The 20,071-nt window shown below is 33.9% G+C and overlaps 1 protein-coding gene across 2 annotated transcripts in view; it reads left to right on the plus strand.

Annotated features, from left to right (window-relative positions):
- STXBP5 (syntaxin binding protein 5 (tomosyn)) overlaps positions 1-20,071 on the plus strand; it is a 130,718-nt gene that overhangs the window by 23,998 nt on the left and 86,649 nt on the right. For both annotated transcript variants that reach the window (XM_004673922.1, XM_004673921.2), the window contains exons 3-4: positions 3,523-3,604; positions 6,414-6,514. In XM_004673922.1, the coding sequence (XP_004673979.1) occupies positions 3,523-3,604; positions 6,414-6,514 (183 nt within the window). The remainder of the gene's footprint in view (positions 1-3,522; positions 3,605-6,413; positions 6,515-20,071) is intronic.

A 20,071-nucleotide genomic window follows, 5' to 3' on the forward strand; every position in this document is an offset into this window, starting at 1 on the left:
TTAGAACTCCTTGCTCTGAAATGTTTGCTTTTTCCATACTATATCTTAATTATTTATAAAAAATATTTGTTTAAAATTTAATTTTATTCTTATATTTATTATGAAAGTAATGATTTATGATTTTGTCCCAATTCATAGGTTTGTGGGATTTTTTTAAAGTGCAGGACTGGTTGCAGTTGCACAGTACTACTGTCACCAAAGAAGAAGAAAGAAATCAGCAGTAACACTGAGAAAAATCACTTCTCTGAAATTCCTCCTTAACCACGGATAATAACTACCTTTCAGATGACTGTAAAGATTAAATACAATTATGTGTTTAAGAGTAGTGTCTGAAACTCAGTAGATACTCAGTAAATGGCTCTTACTGTTATATAAAGATAATACATTTATCAGCTTAACTAAAAATAAAGCGACTGTGTTACTATTAACATCATAGAAAAATGTGTTTTTTTCTAGAATAGTGAGTACATAGAGTAAGGCTAAAACTATAAAACTATACCTGACTTCCATGTAACTGACTCTACCATTTACGAAGACTTTTTATTCTTTATGAATAAAAAATTGGTTGGTGCCGATAGTTTCAGGACCAGTGGCCTACCTCCCAGGAGGACCAAATTAGCAGAGCTGTTTTCTTATATTTATTTACCAAGAATAGGTCTTACGTATTTTGAAATCTATTTGTGCATGTCACATATGATATTATAATCAACTAATTCATTTTAGTAATATGTAAGCTGATGAAATATAAATTCAAAAAGAGGTCTTTTTAAAAGTGTACAGTAATCTAAAGTGAATACTGTGGAAATACAACATAAAGGAAATACTTCATAAAAATCTCTTAAAATTCCTGCCTGAATTCTATGTGGATAAGATAAAGGCAGATGATTGGAAGAGATTTTGTGTGAATGCTGCATTTAATTTGGACTGCCAGTGTGCTTGACGTTACATTTGAAAAAGTAAACTGGAAATCTTATAGCATTTGAATAGTATAAAATGAGTAGTATAACGTGACATATTTTATTCATGAGAATACTCTAAACTTCAGTTAATAGAGCCATCCTTTGACTAATGGCAAAAGAGTAATAACATTGTGTATTTTATACTAAAATGATAAGGTAAATGGATTTTTTTCAATTCTCCACTATAGTTCTCTATTTTTTTTTTAAATAATAGTCTATTTTTACATTACTTTGTGCCGTTTTCATTTCAATTGTAATTCCCATGGGCTTCCCACTACCAGTTCACCTGTATGCCATCTCCATAGTCCAGTGCTCTCCCTGTCCCTATTTTTGATCCCATTCCCTACTCCACCCCCGTAAAATGTCTCTGGTATATAGTTGTTCATTATTATTATTTTCTCCTCTGGTCCTTTGTACTTCTGCTATGAGTGACACCATCTGGCATTTTTCCTTTTCTTTCTGGTTTACTTCACTAAGCATGCTCCCTTCCAGCTCCAGCCATGTTGCTGCAAAAAGCATATGTTGATCTTTTTTGATTGCTGAGTAATATTCCATTGTGCATAGGCACCACATCTTTTTAATCCAATCATCTACTTGGGATTTGGGTTGATTCCATGTCTTTCCTATTGTAAATAAAGCAGCAATAAACATGGAGGTGCAGGTATCTTTTTGAATCAGTGTTTTTGTGTCTTTTGGGTAGATACCTTGGAGTGGGGTTGCTGGGTCACATGGACCCAGTTTGAGAAACCTCCAAATAGCTTTCCATAGTGGTTGTACTAGTTTGCATTCCCACCAGCATTGCAGTTGAGCTTTTTCTTCACATCCTCGCCAACATTTGTTGTTGCCAGTTGTTTGAAGATGTGCCATCCTCACTGGGGTGAGGTGGTATCTCATTGTGGTTTTAGTTTTCATCTCCCATATTACAAGTGATGCTGAACATTTTTTCATATGTTTATTGGCCATCTGCATTTCCTCTTTGGAGAAGTTTCTTTTTAGCTCTTCTACTCATTTTTTGATAGGGTTGTTTATTTTTGTAGTAGCTCACTATTTTTTTAATCAACTTAATTACCAGTCCTGTTTTGATCAGATAAAAAAAGCTTTATCCTATGTAAAATGCTAACTGTAAAATATGCTAATGGGGTTGGAAAGATTATAGTTAGACTCTTTACTGGATAAAAGGGATGTGTGTGTGTGTGTATGCATGCTTTTATCTGATAAAATAAATGAATGAACAGGAGTATAGACATTTCTTTGGTCTACCAGAGTGTGACAGTTTGAAATCCAGTTCTCTGTAATCTCATTTGAGTAATTGGTATAGCAAAATTACTTCTGCAACCAATGGTATTAGTAATAGTAACTATTTTATATATATTCTAGTTATTTAAAGAGTCTAGGGTAGTATGGGCTAAACATGCTCAATTAGAAAATCAGTTTATAAAGTAATGAAATAGTTAATTGCTAAAATTAAAAGAGTTCCATTGAAAATAAGTGTCACCTAAAATTTTTGTATTATTAAAAGGGAAAAAATACATAGAAATGCAAATTTTACCTATAGGGCACAGGTTTTTTTTTTTATGTATAATAGTTTATTTTTTACATCATTTTGTACAATTTTTTTTTTTCATCTCAATTGTAATCCCCATGGGTTTCCCATCACCAAGTCACCCGGGCACAGTCATTTTTAATTGAAAGTAACCCTGTGGCATATATTAATAAAGTGTAGAAATAGTTTATACCTAAATGTAAATTTGTAGGAAGAGAGCTATAATTTTATTAAATGTAATCAAATTTTATTTCTAGATTTTTTTTCATTTTCTATTAATATGTATTGACTAGCAAAAAGATTAATATAGCAGTAAATTTAGAATGCAAACTTTCTTATTTCAAGCTTTGAAGGTGAAATACATGTAACAGAGCCTAGCACATAGTCAGTTTTATAGATGTTTAGTTTTTGGTGTACGTTTTTTTTTCCCTATAATCTGCATACCTTGTTAATGAAGAGTATAGGTTTGGGGGCCAGAATACTCAAGTACCACCTACTACTATTGTGTGTTTCAGTTTCCTTACTTGTTAAAATGGAGGTAAATAATAGATTCTTTATGGTTTCTGAAAATTCAGTCAGTTAATATATGACATTTAATATAATGGCTGACATCAAAATGCTATGGATTTGTTGTTATATGCAGTTCAGAGAAAAGTTTTTTCATCTTTACAATTTTAAATGAAAGAAAGTGAGAAAGTATTATACTGGGCCAAGCATTTGAAACATATTTTATCTTTGTCTGGTAGATTGTTCTTAAAATACATACATTCCCTTTTTCCAACCCTTGAAGGAACAGTTTGTCTTATTTCTTTTAGACCTATAATTTCTTGTGACCGCTGATTATATGCTGAAGCTATCTAATCAAATTGATGTGCAATGAACCTAACTAATTCTTGATCTTAGTAAGCAACCTATATTAAATGTCAGGTTATCAGAACATTTATTAGTCTATTTTTTAATTTACTAATTGCTATAAAATGCTCACATTTACACTAAACCCCTTAATGGAGCTAATAACAGATTCGGTCGTCCTGGAGTGGAATGTTATTGCCAGCATGACAGTGGGGCTGCAGTGATCCAGCTCCAGTTCCTGATTAACGAGGTGAGTAAGTTGCTTTCATCTTTCCTGCCAACGTGTGAAATAGGGCCACTTCTCATATATTTTGTCCAGATTTCTTGTATTGAAATAGTTGAATGAAAGTATTTCATAGAGATCAGACATTGTAGTTACTTTAAGATGATACCATGGGCAGCTACATAAATAATATTTCTCAGAACAGTGTTGCAAATAGGTAAGCCTTTCTCTTTTTTGATACAAGGTGCTGCATTTTTATTTTATTTCAAAATTTTGAAAATTGTACTTAAAAACATGACATTTAGCATCTATATTAATTTTTTTTCAAGATTGAGCTTACAAATAGCAAAATGTAGTATAGTGTTTTCCAAAATAACCATGAAACCAGAATCCATTAGAAAATTGGTACTGTCCAGAGTTTCTTCGTGTCACTATTGGTTATAGTATTTGAAAAGTATACAGTATGGAAGGAGCTAGAGAAAGTACCATTTTATCAGCAGAGGAAGTAATGCTTTTTTAAAAAACTTAGCAGCTCTGAGAATGGATGTTTACTGAAAGTTGTGACAGGCAGGAAAAACTGATTATAGAATGAAGAAAGAAAAGTCACTACAGAAAATTACCCTCTTTAAATCTGAGGAGTTGGTGGACATTCTCATTGCCCCTAAGAATTTGGGATCCATGAAATAAATTCCTAAATGTGTATGTAAGGAAAGTGTCAATATCTTCGACTTTTGATAAATGTTTTGTTTGTTGCTGTAAACTGAACTGGTTGTACACAGTTAAAGATGATAATATAAAAAATCCTGTGAAACCTCAAACAATGTGTGAAGGTCAAAGCAAATGTTTCTCAAAAATGTCATTATTCAGTACAGAATATATATTAGGCACTGTAAATGCTAAAAACAAAAACAAAAACAAAATCCCAGTATGAAATTGAGAACTTGATTATTTTTCCTATCTGATTTTTTTTCATGATTAGATAATTAGATGCATAGTAAATTTCTAAATAAAGAGGTCTGTTGTACTCTTCTCAGCTTCTTCCTATACACACACACACACAGCTTCCCTTTATGTATGGTAGTACATTATCAAGCCAGGAGAATGATGTCAATGCATTACTACTAACTAGATTACAGACTTAGATTTCACCAGGTTCTTCATGCATTCTTATGTGTGTATGTAGTTTTTGCAGTTTCATCACACGATTAAATTATACTACCAAGAACAATATACAAATCGGTAGATCATCTGGATAAAAGAATTCCCTATCCCTAAGTCCTGGCAATGTTAACATAAACTTCATCTTAAGACTTGTGTTAATCTGTTAAGATTACTATTTAAAGTAATAAACTAGTCAATGTAAATAACACTGCAAATTGATTGCCTAAATTTTAGAAACCTTTACATATGCTCTCATTAATCATAACAGATTTTGTTCTCTTTAGTAGGATTTATTATAGAGTTCTTTGAAATAACTTTTATTTTACAAGGTTTTAAATACTACATTTAAAGTACTTTTAAGTGATGTTGGTTTTTAACAAAATAAAAGGGATGACTGGAAATTTGACAGATGGGAGTAGCATTTGATTTCCATTCTGAAAAACTTTGGATAGGTAAGGGGGCCCACCTTAGAAGGAGGTCAGCTGTTACTTCTGAGTCTTCTTCCTTGAAATTTTAAGATGAGAAGATAACAGAGTCTGAAACTGCAGTGTAAACTAGAATGAAAGATAAACTGGATCTTTCGAGTTCCGTTACTTTGAAATGGTAAAAAGACGCTTTGTAGTACAAAGGAGAATAGGTGAGCTTCATAAAGTTCTGCTTTACAATAGTGATATTGTATGTACCAACATGAGTTACACGGCAAAACAGTCCACACAGCATTTTGAAGATGCAGTATACTTGGAGAGATCATTTAATGTAAATTTTATCTTCAGAGTTGTTTTAATCCTCTCGTATAAGTGAGAAGCTCTCATGTTTAGAAGGGGGAGATTTAAAGATGTCTCATAATAGTCTCTAAAGCAATCTTTTTAAAAATTAATATGTATCTTTGTGTTATATCTAGGGCCTTATTCTCTTAGTGTACATGAACTGTCTAATTCCTTTAAGGTAAAACATATTTATAAGTTTTAATAAATCTTCCTTAGTCTAGAGATTCTGAATCTGTTCTCATATCCGAATCACCTCTGACACCTACACTGGTTCTTATTCAGAAAGTTCTTATTTATCAGCACTGTGGTGACACTGAATGCCTGTGTGATTTTCTACTCCACACTTGATGATATTTAGTTATTTTTATTTAATATTTAGTTACTGTTGTCCGATGTTTTAGCTTTTTAGAGTTTTTCAAACATTTGGATATTTTGAAGTTATAGTGGCTAAATGATGTCTTTTTAACTGTATCATTCCAGTACTAGAATTATCATCAGATCATAATACATGCATAAGGATTTGCTTTTAAACTAGATAAAGTGGGAATTTTTTCCCCCATATCATATTTTACTTTGTTAAGGAAATATACACTATAGTTACCAAGTAACTTACCATCTCACCTATAACTTTACATATCTAGATATCAATCATAATATCCAGTTGGATTCTGGTGTACAATTAGTTTTAGATATTAAATATGCCTTTAAATGTGAAGATATTAAAGTAATTTTTACCTACACAGACACAGATATGTATATGCACTGTGCTGTTTAGAATTTGGGTGAAGTCTGTATTTCCCTAAATCTATTGACAGGAAGTTTTAAATTTGCGAAGGAGACTTTTGACAGCCCTTTAGTGATTTATAATTGTAAAAATGTATTTTGTGTGAAATACACTTTATTTTCAGGGAGCTCTTGTGAGTGCCTTGGCTGATGACACCTTACATTTATGGAATTTACGTCAAAAGAGACCTGCCATATTACATTCACTTAAATTTTGCAGAGAAAGGTAAGAATTCTCTCATTTACCCTATATGTAGGATATTTGCTATTCTTTTCTGAAACATTTTCTTTGAATTTTATTACTTTAAATACTTTTTTTGTGTGACTTTATTCAGTCTAAATTTCAAAAACCTGGAAGGATATATAATGAAAAAACAAGTTACCTTTCTTTTCAGACCTAATTTCTCTCCAAGGGCAACCATATAAATGTCTTGTGTCCTTTTACAAATAGCTGCGGTTTGTATGCATAGCATATAGAGGTATATAGAAAATTCTTAAAGACACTCTGTCTTAAAGTGATAATTTTGTAATTTATGATCTATATTAACTAAACCAGAGATTTTACTTAGCTAGTCTTTCTTTACAAAAGCAAGTGATAGAAAAGGAAAATTGTTATAGCCAATGCTATTACCATACAAAATTATTTAAATTATGGATAACTCTGAGCTAGATATTAGTACTAGATACCTTCTCTCACTTTAAACATTATATGTTTTAAGACTTTATATGTAGAAGTCATTTTTAAGAAATGATACAGGGCCCTCCCTGGTGGCGCAGCGGGTTAAAGCATGGCACTGAGAGACTAAAGCCACTTCCACATGACTTCGATTCCCGCCTGCCCCAGAGGTGACCAGATGGCGCGGCAGACCTCTCCTGACCCGCCCCCTGCTCCCCTCATCAGTGTACTTCGTTGATCTGCCTGTTCTGCTCCCCACTCTGTCTCTGGTGAAGCCTCTCACTGCCCCTGAGCCTCTGGCCTGTACCCCAGTTCTGTATGCATAAATAAATAAATCTTAAAAAAAAAAAAAGAAATGATACAATCTAAAAATGTTTTGTAATTCTTAGCTAAAGGAATTGTATTGGGTTGTTGCCATACCATATCACACAGTAGGTGACTTAAACAACAGAAATTTATTTCCTCTTAGTTTTGTATGTTAGAAATTTAAGATCAAGATGTTATTTGGTTGTTCTTGTGTTTTGTTTTGTTTTTTAATGACCTACACTTTGGCCATCATCTTATCTCTCTCCCCTCTGTGATATCTGTCCTGATTTTCTCTTATAAGGGCATCAGACGTAAAATTAACTATACTTCCTTTAAAGCTACTTGTTTTTCTTTGAGTACTTTATAGTTTTTTTCCAGGAATCTGATTTGTAGCTCTTTCACTTGTGACAGATGTGTTGATTAGATTTAGAGAAAAAAATAAGCCTGCATTCTAAACCAGTGTTTGTAAAACACAGTGTGATATGAATACATAGTAATAAGTATTTCATCCTAACCTTTGTTAAAGAAGAATTAATATCCAAAAGTCTTCTTAGAAAAAAGAAAACTGTTTGACAGGTGGTGTAATTCTTCAGCAGCAAGTGGGAGATTTGCAACTATAAGGTGCTGTTGAGCTGACTGCTACCAAGCGCCAGGTTTCCTCAGTATAAATAAATGCTCATAGAAACAAACACTAATTTATCCTTTTATTATGATTGTATAATAGTATGATTTTTATCTAAACACTGCGTTGCATATTTACGAAGTATCTAATTTGCCCAATATGCACATGAACTGGGCACAACTGTAAAAAGAATATTTGGGTAGATAGGTAGCAATCCTCAAAAAACCTATATAGGTCTTGCAAAGGTTTGAATCAGTAACTACCCTATTTAACAAGAAAATGAAATCACAATATTGAAGCAAATTAAAGACCTAGAATTATAGTAGTAATTCATCATACTGGCAAAATATTTTTCTTTGAAAACTGTGTAATGAAAAACATACAAGCATTAGAAATGATAGTGGCTTGGCAAGATGAAATTCAGAACTAGTACACAGGAACTAAGTGTTACCCAGATCTGTTAGAAAAGCAGACAAGAATGTGCAACTGTGGATACCTAATTGTGATCCACCAGGAAAAATGATTGGTGATAAGGAAAAGGTATGTCAACTAGGCAATTCTCAGTGTAGAGAACCATACCCTGAGTCAGGTTATAAAGGAGAATTCTCTAGAAATGGAAAAGAATCACTATTTATGGATCTTGAGACTATAAAAGAAAGATGGTCAGAAAGTGTTGGATAACTTAGAACAAATTAATCCATAATAATTAAGAAATTCTGATGACAAATTTGAAGAGATATTCAGTGATACTGTTGATCTAGTTGGTCTACAAGATCTAGGGCCTCAATATGGTTAGGTGCAAAAAGAATGGGATGTTTGACCAAAATTGAATGTCAGAGTAATTTATCTCTACTGATCATGTGAAAGCACAGTGATCTAAGCCTTGTGAAAAATAATAAAGACACAATAATGAATGAAAGTTCATTTTTTATATTTAGGGCAAGAAAATTAAATAGATTAATGGTAGAATTAGGGTATCTGTAATTGCTCTTACTGCATTAATGCAATACAAGCTCAGGCAAATAGTGTCTCGGACAGCTGAAAAATTGACTTCTGTGCAATTACTGGTTGCCCTAGGAGTAACAGTGGAAATAGTGCTTCATGTTTGGAAGTGAAAAAGAATACATTTTAAAAGATATGTTTAAAATAATACTAACAGAATTCAGGTGAACATTGGTGCCTTCTCTGTGCCAGAGATTACACTAGGTGTTGTGATAGCAAAGGTGAATAAAGTGTGTGAACAGCTTGTGTTAGAGCAGAAGCCCAGACATTTAATAACTGTTACAGATATGGGTGTCATTTTAGACATTTGTTAAAAACTCATGACAGAATAATTAATTCAGTCTTTTTCAATTTGATTTTTTTTAAATATAGTAACTTCTTTTACAAAAGAATTCACACTAAAACTACAACCATGCATGTGAAACTATTAAAACTTCTGAGCACCTATATTGTTGGGATTTTAAGAGTTATGACCGCTTTGGGAAATGTTTTTTGCAGTGTCCACCTACTTCATGATCTAACCATGTTTGTGGTTAGGCATACTCTGATATTGGTCCTGAGACTTTTGCTCCCTGGTGTATACTTAATCCTCCACATTCAAACCAAACTCAACTAGAGGAAGGCATTTTGTAGAGGTAACTGGGCTCCTAGGTATTTGACCATAGCATATGGAGATTTTCCTCAGTAGGCGTGACTGAATCAATTGGACATTTAAATGGGACTGGACTTTTCCTGGAAAAAGGGTCCAGATCTGAGAGGCTTTTAGTGTAGGGGGACTTGGTCTGACAGCCCTAAGAAGCTGAATTGCATTAGTAGCCTGAGATGCCTTGAGAGATGACTCTCTCCAGTGGCCTGGCAGATACCTGGGCTTAATCCTCCCAAGGCCAAGTGGAGATCCCAGTAATGCTGTGTCTGGACTTCTACCTACAGAAACTGAGCAAACAGATGGAGTCTTGCTGTAAGCCATTACATTTGTTGTGATTTTTATACAGTAACAAATAAATAAATAAAGATATTGGCACCTGAAAGCATGTTTAAAAAACATCCAAATGAATTTGAAGATAGACTTTACTCAGTGATTCATGAATTGGGCAGTATCCCATTTATTTAGCAAGGAGAAAGGCACTAGGAGGAGTTGTACAAAATAGAAGGATTTTAGAATCCAAAAAATTGTGGGACAAGGTTATTAACCAAATAAAAAGTAATTCAGGCAAAGCCACTTTTCCTGTAGTGGACAAGAAGTCTTACGTAGATTACCTGTTAGTGCTGGCTAGGAAATGCCAGATAAATTCATTTAAAATTCCTCTGAGGGGGAGACTGTAACACCATGAGGTCCGGTGTTACATGTTGGTGGGACTTGACATAACTGATTCTACTTTGAATCTATTGTTTTACTCTGTGCAGTAACAATGACCCCCCCCCCACCACCACCAAAAATGTGAAATTGCTTTGAAACCTGGTAGAAGAATTTTGAACAGCATAATGGAAAAGCTTAAATTGCTGGACTCTGGACTTGGCTACAGCAATGAAAGCTGAGAAGGGAGAGACAACCATGTTGGTGGAAACTGGTGGTTTCTTCTTCTGTATCAGAAAACTTGACAGAAGTTCTTTTGTGCAGTGTCTTGAGTGATAATCGCATGCATATTTAGCTATACTACCTGTAAGTGATTGATACAGACATTTAGTTGAGGAGATTTTCAAGGACAGGAGTGATCTGACCTTTTCTTGCTGTTCCATTTACTGTAAAAAGCAAGAGGAGGGACCTTCCTGGTGGTGCAGCGGGTTAAAGTACAGCACTAAGAAGCTAAAGCCACTTCAGCATGAGTTCGATCACCACTCCTGAGGTGATCCACATGGCGGCAGACTTCTCCTGACTCGCCTGCTGCTCCCCTCAGCAGTGCACTTCGTCATTCGGCTTGTTTGCTCTCCACTCTGCCTCTCGTGAATCCTCTGACCACCCCTGCACCTCTGGACTGTACCCCAGCTCTGTATGCATAAATTAATAAATCTTTAAAAAAAAAAAGGGGGGGGGCTGAGAACTGAGATCCACAGAGGCTCACTGTCAGACCCTGAAACCTAAGTACAAGTGATCCAGTCCCCAACTTGATTTCAAAATCATATGGGCCAACTAAACTCCTTTATACCTCCTACTTTTCCCTACTTTGAAGAGGAATTTCCTGGTGGTGTTGAGAACAGACATTTGTCTCTTTAATTTTGTATATCCACAGTTGGGTGGCATTGTGCCCACAAGTCTTATTTAATAGGCTACATTCAAGACTCTGGTCTTCAACAAATTTAAATAATGACATTTTAGTAAGATTATGGACTTGCATTAATATTTTAATTGGTCAAGACTGGGAAATTTTGGAAAGTTGAGAAGACGAGACTGTTAAAGGCATAATTCTAAGTCCCCAAGATTTATGTCTCTTGGTATACATACACCTCCTAATTATTTAGTCAGTTCTAATTGCAGATGTAATTGAGATTTCAAATCATTTGACCTTCATGCACAGAGTTTTATTTCTTTGGTTTTAGGTTTTTTATCACTTAATTCACAGTGGCAGCAAATGAAGTCACTCTGGTCAGCTTGACTTGATTTTGGAATACAGTGTGGTTTGTGTTTCTCTCAAAAATATGCTATGAGCACTTTGGTGAACATCTCACTGATGTTGAAAAAGAGTAGATTGAGGATTGGATGGTAAATTGATACCAGCCAATACCTACTGTAATTTTGACTGCTTTCAAAATGAGTTTGAAACTTTAAAGTTACTTCCTAAAAGGTCTTACACAACATATGACTACTTATTATCACCAAAATTCATTTTATCTTTATTTTCTTCTTTCTGCATTATAATCCAGTCTCCTTGAATTTTTAGGTTTTTGAGGAATTACCTTGTACTCAGGGTAATTCTTATGAGCTGTTCATATGAGCTAACCTCCCTGCTCGTAAGGTACTTAATGATTCTCTTTGCATGACACCCTCTTACTTATCTTTAAAGCCTCACTGTGACTCCTTTTATAGATTTTTATGTAAACTCCCCAATCTAGGTTTGTGCCTATTTCATACTCTCCCTTATTTCATCCTCTTTTCCACAAAAAGTACTTACTATGCTTATTGTAGTTTCCTTGCTTCATTGCACTCACCATCAGAATATAAACTATTTTCTTTTATCATTTTATTTGTATAGCAGTCTCAGTGACTAGCATCTAAAAGATGTTTATTGACTGATTGGCTGGTACTTCATGGATACTCTACAGAAACTAGAGGGACATGGTCCCATATAGGCAGCACTGGTTACCCTGCAGAGACATTCTAAGAGGGAGAGTCTTAAAACAAACAAACAAACAAACAAAAAAAATGTAAAAATATTCACCCCAAGCTAATACTGTATATAATCTTTGTTCCTCCCATTAATAGATCCAAAGTCCATTAATAGTATTATCCTTGGAGCATTATTTGGTCCCCAGCCCATTGCAAGGCTTTTAAATTCTTTATATTTTTGCAAAAAGAGCAAGTGGGGAGAATTAAGAGCTTGTGTTAGATTTCCTTTTCCACAGCCTGCATCCTTGGGAGGCATAGCACACTTCCATTGTAGTAACTTGGCAGTAATATCAAGATGGTTTTGGTTTTTACTTTTCTTGACTTACTGTATTAGCAAGAATTTCCAGAACAGTGTTCGGTGATACTATTGATAGCAGGTATCTTTTTATTAAATATAATTTTGAGAATACAGTTTCTAGGGCATTACTGCTAAGTATAAATAGGGTGCTGGGTTGACAAATTCATTTTTTCCCCTGAGAGTTGCTTGTCAATTATGGAAATTAAATTTTTCTTGGCTCCAATTTTAGATTAAAATGTGGCTTTTCACCTCCATTACATGGTCAAGATGTGTTTAAACAGAAAACTAAAAAACAAATCTATATAGAAAAAGATTAAAAATTCTACACAACACACAATAATTAAGAGGAAAAAACCATCCATTGGTTGGTAGACAAGAAGCCAACATTTAGAATAATTTGTACAATATTCCTAAAAAATTCCCATCTAAAATTCCTCATGTTTTATTTGTGTATCTTACAAACATAAAAAAAAAAAAAAGGGAAGTATATGTTGAATTCAGGCTATTAGTATGATTTACTAAGAGTAAATTTTAGAGGAGAGATACACATACTAAAAATCTAATAATATCATTTGAAAGACATTTGCATAAGTGTACAAATAGTCATAATGTATGTGTGATATAGAAACAGATCAGGAGAAAACAAGAAACTTATTTAATAAAAGCGACATAAGCTTTAGACTGGAGGATAGAGTATACCTATGTAATATAAGGATGTCCTGTTTAAAAAAAATGGAAAAAGGGCCCTCCCTGGTGGCATAATGGGTTTAGGGCACAGCACCACAGGCCATCAGCAACCACTTCACCACTTCAGTGTGAGTTCGATCCCGCCTGGGAAGTGACCCACATGGCTCAGTAGACCCCTCCTGTCTCACCTGCTGCTCCTCTCATCAGTGTTGATTTGCCTATTCTGTTCCCCACTCTGCCTCTGGTGAATCCTCTCACCACCCCTGCAACTCTGGCTTGTATCCGAGTTCTGTATGCATAAATAAATAAATATATCGTTTAAAAAAAAAAAGTGTGGTAACTGAAGTTGGGAAGTACGATGTTACTTTTATCATAGCATTCTTAGACAGAAGCACTAGTGTCCTCATTCCTCAAGGTAATATCACTAATTCAGAACTTTAGGAAACCCGGTACAACAGGGAACAGTTTTTCAGATGGTATTATTACTTCTATACTTGACATGTCATTTTCCTATTTGATATTTATTTTTATTGTTTCATTTATGATAGTCACTTGAAATTTTTTTTTTTTTGGTGGTCACTGAAAATGTTATATTAAGGTTTCACCCCATAAAAAAGGGTAATGTCATGACTTACTTGGGCATAATTCCAAAAGATTTTAAATGTTTATGAAACATTGATATTTAATTAATAGAGTACACTAAATCAATACAAATGTAAATTAACCTTCAGAGATCTCTGAAGAGTACTTTTCTAAACATTTATTAGATTGCTGAGTTATACACCGATGAAATTTTTACTACAGTAGCTATGACAGTTATCAGAAAATATATATGGGATTACAAATAGAAAGGAAATCTTTCAAATGGATTTATACGTTGCTTTCAGCCAGCACTGCATTTTTTAAAAAAAATTCCTTCCATGCTGATTAGTGCGAACTTAACTAGATGCACGAGGGCCTGGTGGCAACTGTCAGTTTCAACTTTCTAGCATTGACACTACAGAAAGGCATAGAGGAGGGTTAGAGGAGGACTCCAGGTAGCAGGTGACTAGGTCCAGCACACTTTCTCCCTCTGCCCACTGAAGCATATGGGAGAGGAGAGGAAGACCATGAGTCTTTTAAGTAAGAGAATAATAAGATCTGACTTGGCTTTGAACAGATAAGTGTTGCAATAGTTCGCAGTTGATGGTCACAAGTGATAATGGCTTAAATTAGTCCCAGGCCAACTGGAAAAGATCATGCTTAGTGAAATAAGCCAGAAAGAAAAGGAAAAATACCGGATGGTTTCTCTCATAGCAGGAATATCACGGAACAGGCGAGAAAATAATGATAATGATGAACAGCTACATACCAGAGACATTTTATGGGGGTGGAGTGGGGAATGGGATCAGAAACAGTGGGGGGAGGGAAATGCACTGGACTATGGTGATGGTAATATGGGTGATTTGGTGATGGGAAACCCAAGGGGATTGCAACTGAGATGGGAAAATGCACAAAATGATGTAAAAATAAACTATTGTATTATAAAAAAAAGAAAAAAAATAGTCCCAAGCCAGGACACTGGCAAGGGAATAAGTCAGGAATATCTGAATGATATGTCAACTAACATAATAAATCATCACCTTTTATATCATCATTTGCTTAACAGACTTTTATTGAATACTTACCAGGTGCGCGGCAGTGTGATATTTACTGGAAATATAAAAGTGATGACGTATTTCCTGTTTTTTTTTTTTGGCTGATTTAATAGCAAGATAGGCATATAGATAAAGTTATTTTTCTATATTTATGTTTAAGGATTAAATTTCAAAGTTACAGTCATCCATGTTATTTTTATGCCCTTGTTTATGGATGGTCTGACTTAACATTATTTAGGAGGCTATGCATGTTCTTCTTTCTTTTCTCTCAAAGAAAATGGATAACTATAAAACCTTGGGAATTTGGTGCTTGTTGATGATTTTAAATATTATAATATTGTTTGATAGATTGCTGCTAAGACTAAATTGTGAATAGGATATATATGTATCAGTCCCTAACATTTAATAGTTATTTTATTCAAGTCCCCTTAGCAAATACAAAAATTGTTGTGTTCACAGTAGCGCTTTGTGTATAGAAGTGGGTTTAAGTCCAGTGGAGTATATATATATAGTAAGATACGAGAAAATTCACCTTGATAAATCTGTTGGAATGAGACTCTTTTACTTTGATTCAGTGTTTCTATTTTAAGATACCTTTTCAGGCTCAGTCTTAAAGTATTGCAGTATATAACCTTACTAGTGTTTACTAAGTGTTAATGTTCTTCTTTGATTCTCGTGTATATGTGAAAATTATTTTCATTATAGCCTCATGCTTTAATAATGTCAACATATTAACTTAATTTGGCCTCTTGGTATCTGTATAAACTGAGTCACTTTTGTCTATTATCTCTAATGATCTGTAGCACCTAAAAATGAGGTAATGTTTATAATAAAAGTATTTGAAAAGCAATAGTCATGAATTTGATTTCAGTCCAAGTAGTGTTTTAACTTCTTGACATATATACATGCCGTTTCTACTTCAAAAAGCCAATTTAGGTGTTTTTAACAGCTCTAGAAGTGTAAGAATTTGTTTTCGTACAAGTTTTTATAGTTTTTTCCCCCCACTTTTAACTATGAAGATTTTAGTTGAGTGGATTATATTATAAGCAGATCGATTTGCTATGGCTACATGTCATGCCATCCTGAAACTTAGAGGCCACGATCACCACTGTTTTGTTTGCTGCTGTTTCCGGGGGTCAGCAGTTCGGGCTGCTCAGCAGAATGTTCTCGCTCATGCAGTTGCAGTTACATAGCTGCTCACCTGGGTTGTGCTCCCTAGCTTGACTTATATGTTTCTCTGGGGGTTGGAGCTTGCACTGGGCTGGGCGAGTGTCTTGAACACGTTAGTCTGGACTCATCACAAAGCATCTGGGATCCAAAAGCATAAGTAGGCAAGTGAAATGTGCAAGTACTTTTCAGACTTCTGCTGTGACCCAATTGCTGAAGTTCCACTAGTTGATAGAACCCACATGAGCAGTGCTCCGTTCCATGTATGGGAGACCAAGGAGGGTTGATACCAGGATGGAGATGAGGCCACTAGGCTCCTGACTATGTACTAAGTCAAATTACTGTGGTAATTGTACATATGATAGTTCTTAAAACTATTTTCAGATTTGTTGATCAGAATTCTTTAAAATTGATTTGTCCCAGGGCTATTCAGTGTCATTTGTTTCGTGACACTTTTACTGAAAAATAATAGTTTTCTGTCATGAATCACTTCCCTTGTCATTAAGTCATAACAGTCAATCTCCCTTCTGCGTGTATATACATAGATACACACATATACACAGGCACACACACCTCACTCACACATACATGTATGTATATGTATAATTTTATGTGCTTGAACATGTTATTGCTTACAAGTAATTGATATAATTACCCATCAAATTATTATGTAAAAACTTGGATACTTTATCCTTTAAATTTTCATGACTCTTATTTTGTACATGATGAAATAAGATGATGTTTATATAACAAAAAACACAAATACAGAGTTCTGTTTACTCAGTTACCAATTTTATATGTTTTCACTGAATAACTGATTAAGAATCTTGAGATTCTTAGTAAGGAATGTTGATTTTCTCTTCTAGTATGTCTTGGGAACCACATTTTTGTTGGCCTTTCCTAGTTTATCAGTTTTGTATTAGGTTGAAACATTTTCTCACTTCTCACTTCGCAGATTTTCACATATTCAGAGCAGTTTGTTTGCTAGTTAAGAAATTTTCAAGTCAATTGTGATAAAAGCCATTTGACTTTCTCTCAATATACTCAAATAATGAAGGTAGTTACAGAGCAGAGTGATTTTTTAATTTGGTGGTCCTTTGTACAAATGCACTCTTATGATTTGAATTTCTTTAAACAATTGTACAAGACACATTTTAGGGACCATATTAAAGTCTTGTGCCAAGATAATTAAGTGAATATTTTACACTTTTCATTTCTAACAAGTATAAAGATGTTTAAAATTCTTAGCAATGTAATGCGAGTTTATTTATAGTTAATAATGGGGAAAAAAACCCACTGTGGTAGGTGATATTCAGAAAGTGAGTATATATATATTTCTGTTTTTATTATTCATTTTCTCAAACATTTAAGAAACAGCTACAGAATATTGTTGCTATGCTAGAAACTGAAAATACTGGATGATATAACCAAAATCTCTGTCCTTGAGGCTTAAACCTTATAAACATGTTTTTAAAAAAAATTTTGCAAATGCTAAAATCAAATATGTCTAATATAACTATGAAAGTAGCTATTAATTTGTAAATAATGGAGAAATGCAAAAATAGTGGTTAAATATTTCTGATTGTTTTTCTGCTTTCTGTTAACCTGTCATTAATTTGGCTTATTTACTGTGAAATATTCTGGAAATTTCAAAGTAGGTAGCCCTATTTTGTTTCAGTCTAAGGCACTCTTCAAATGAAATTATTGTTCTTTTTTTTAATGTTTTATTACTTTGTTCATTTTCTATCTGGCATAAAAGTGTTACTCTACATACAACTGCTGCCCTAGTTGATAGAGTGTAACTTAGTTTTAATACTAATTAGCTGACACTTATTGAACACTTTCCTATGTCATATCCCATTTTAAGCATTACCGTGCTTTTTGTTTTATTTGCTCCCCAGCTTAACATTGTAAGGTAGATGTGCTTTACTGCCTAGAAACTGAGACTCTGAAAGAGTGAGAGGTTTACTGAAGGTCATGTGCTACATACAGCCATGGAGCTGGGAATGAACCCCACCTAGGCTGTCTAGCTCCAGAGCTCTGATCTATTTATTCATCAAAATAACAATCTGTTTTCATAATCTCCAAATCCACTAATCTCTGAAAGTAGAAACTTGTAGAACAGCATTATCAAGCATCATTGACCTAGACTAAACTGCACATATTTAAAGTGTACAATTTCTAAGTTGTGATGCATTTGTATAACCATGAAACCATCGCCTCAATCAAGATAATGAACCTACCCATCACTGCAGATGTTTCCTTCTGGTAATCCCCTTTCTGTTACTGACCTGCACTCCACAGTCTCCAGGCAACTATTGACCTGTCTCTGTTGCAGTAGATAAGTTTGCCTTTCTATTGCATATAAGTTGTAATTGAACAGATTCATTCAAGATGTATTTTTTGGTCTAGCTTCTTTCAGTTATAAATATGTTGAGATTCATCAGTGCTTTTTATCTATTCCTTTTATCCACTGCATATTTTTTTTAGATATATACCACCATTTGTTTATTGATTTATCTGTTGGTAGACACTGGATTGGTTCCACCGTGGGGGGTTTTACAAAGGTGCTCTGACCATTTGTATACAAGTTTTGTATAGATGTGTATTTTCTTTTACTTGGGTAAATACTTAGGAATGTAATAGAGAAATAACTGAAAATAATAACTAGATAAAATTGTATATTTGAAAGTTGTTACAAGGGTAAACTTTAAAATTCTCATTAGAAGAAAAACTTATGACTATGAAGTGATGGATGATGATTAGACATACTGGTGTGATTGTTTTGCAGTATAAGCACATATTGAATCTGGTTGTATACCTGAAACTAATGTGATGTAAAATGACAGTTACATTGTAATTAAAAAAATAAACTGCCATACCATAAATTGTAGACGGAAACATTCCGAGCATTCACGGTCATACTAGGTAATATCCAAAATATGTGTGAAAATAATATCCAATAATATATTACTTTCAAAAATGGAAAATTCTGAATTCAGGGCCTTTATGACCCTAAACTTTTCAGAAAGGTATCATAGGCTTAGAGCTTTGTGAAAGTAATAAGTACTGTGAAATGCTTTTTGCTTCAGTAAACATTTCTATGCTTTGTTAAAGTTAGACTAAACCTTTTAGAAAGACAATGCTGTCATATAAAACTCAATAGAAATTACAGAATATTACCTCTAGGCAATAGTGAGACCCTGAGTTATATGTATAGATGTTTTCATCTTGAAAATTTTCTAATTAAACTCTGTTTTAATGGGGATAGCAAATGTTCAATATGCTGTATCTTGCCTGTTATCAGTATTGAGAGCTCAGAGTAATAATTATCATTGTGTATTGTTTGAAGCTATCCTTTTGAAGTTTTAAATACTTTATTCTTTGAAAGACATAATAGGTAGTAAGTGGGAAAATGAGCACTGTATGATTCCTGTATGCTGTAAAAAGGACAGTATAGGTTCTGATCTTTAATAAAATGAACTAATACAGAAATGATCTGAAATTGTTGGAATGATAGTAAAATTTAATACATGTATGTAAATTACTATAATTTGTTAGTGATACCGTCTCATATAATCCACAAATAGAAGGAGATACATATTTCAATAATGGTCACTGCTTGCCTAGGCTTACAGATTAATGAGGAAGGCCAGGCCCCAACACTTTTGCAATGTTGGCCTGATGGAGGTACAGAGTATTGGGGTGTCAGTATCAGTGAGTTAGCAACTCTACTGAATCTTGAACTGAAGAAAAATGATTTGGGAGGAGGGTTTGCCTGAAAGAAGTAAAGAGCAGAGTAACTTAATTTAGTTATGTTGAATAACTCCTGAGAAATAAGGGTTAGAACCAAGGGATAATGTGGATATTGACTGATAAGAAATCTGTAATGTATTCAAAGTCATAGCAGATGTCATAACCAGATTTGAAACACATACTAATTTCGGAACTCACTGTCATTCTGTCTTCCATTCTATTTACTGTAAGCCCTATATCTGATGTAAGTTGAATTAGCATAATTGAATATTGATCACAATAGATAAATCTGATGGTTGTAATCATTTTT

This window comes from Condylura cristata, unplaced genomic scaffold (genome assembly GCF_000260355.1).
Source record: "Condylura cristata isolate star-nosed mole 26May11 unplaced genomic scaffold, ConCri1.0 scaffold00001, whole genome shotgun sequence".
Taxonomy (NCBI): domain Eukaryota; kingdom Metazoa; phylum Chordata; class Mammalia; order Eulipotyphla; family Talpidae; genus Condylura; species Condylura cristata.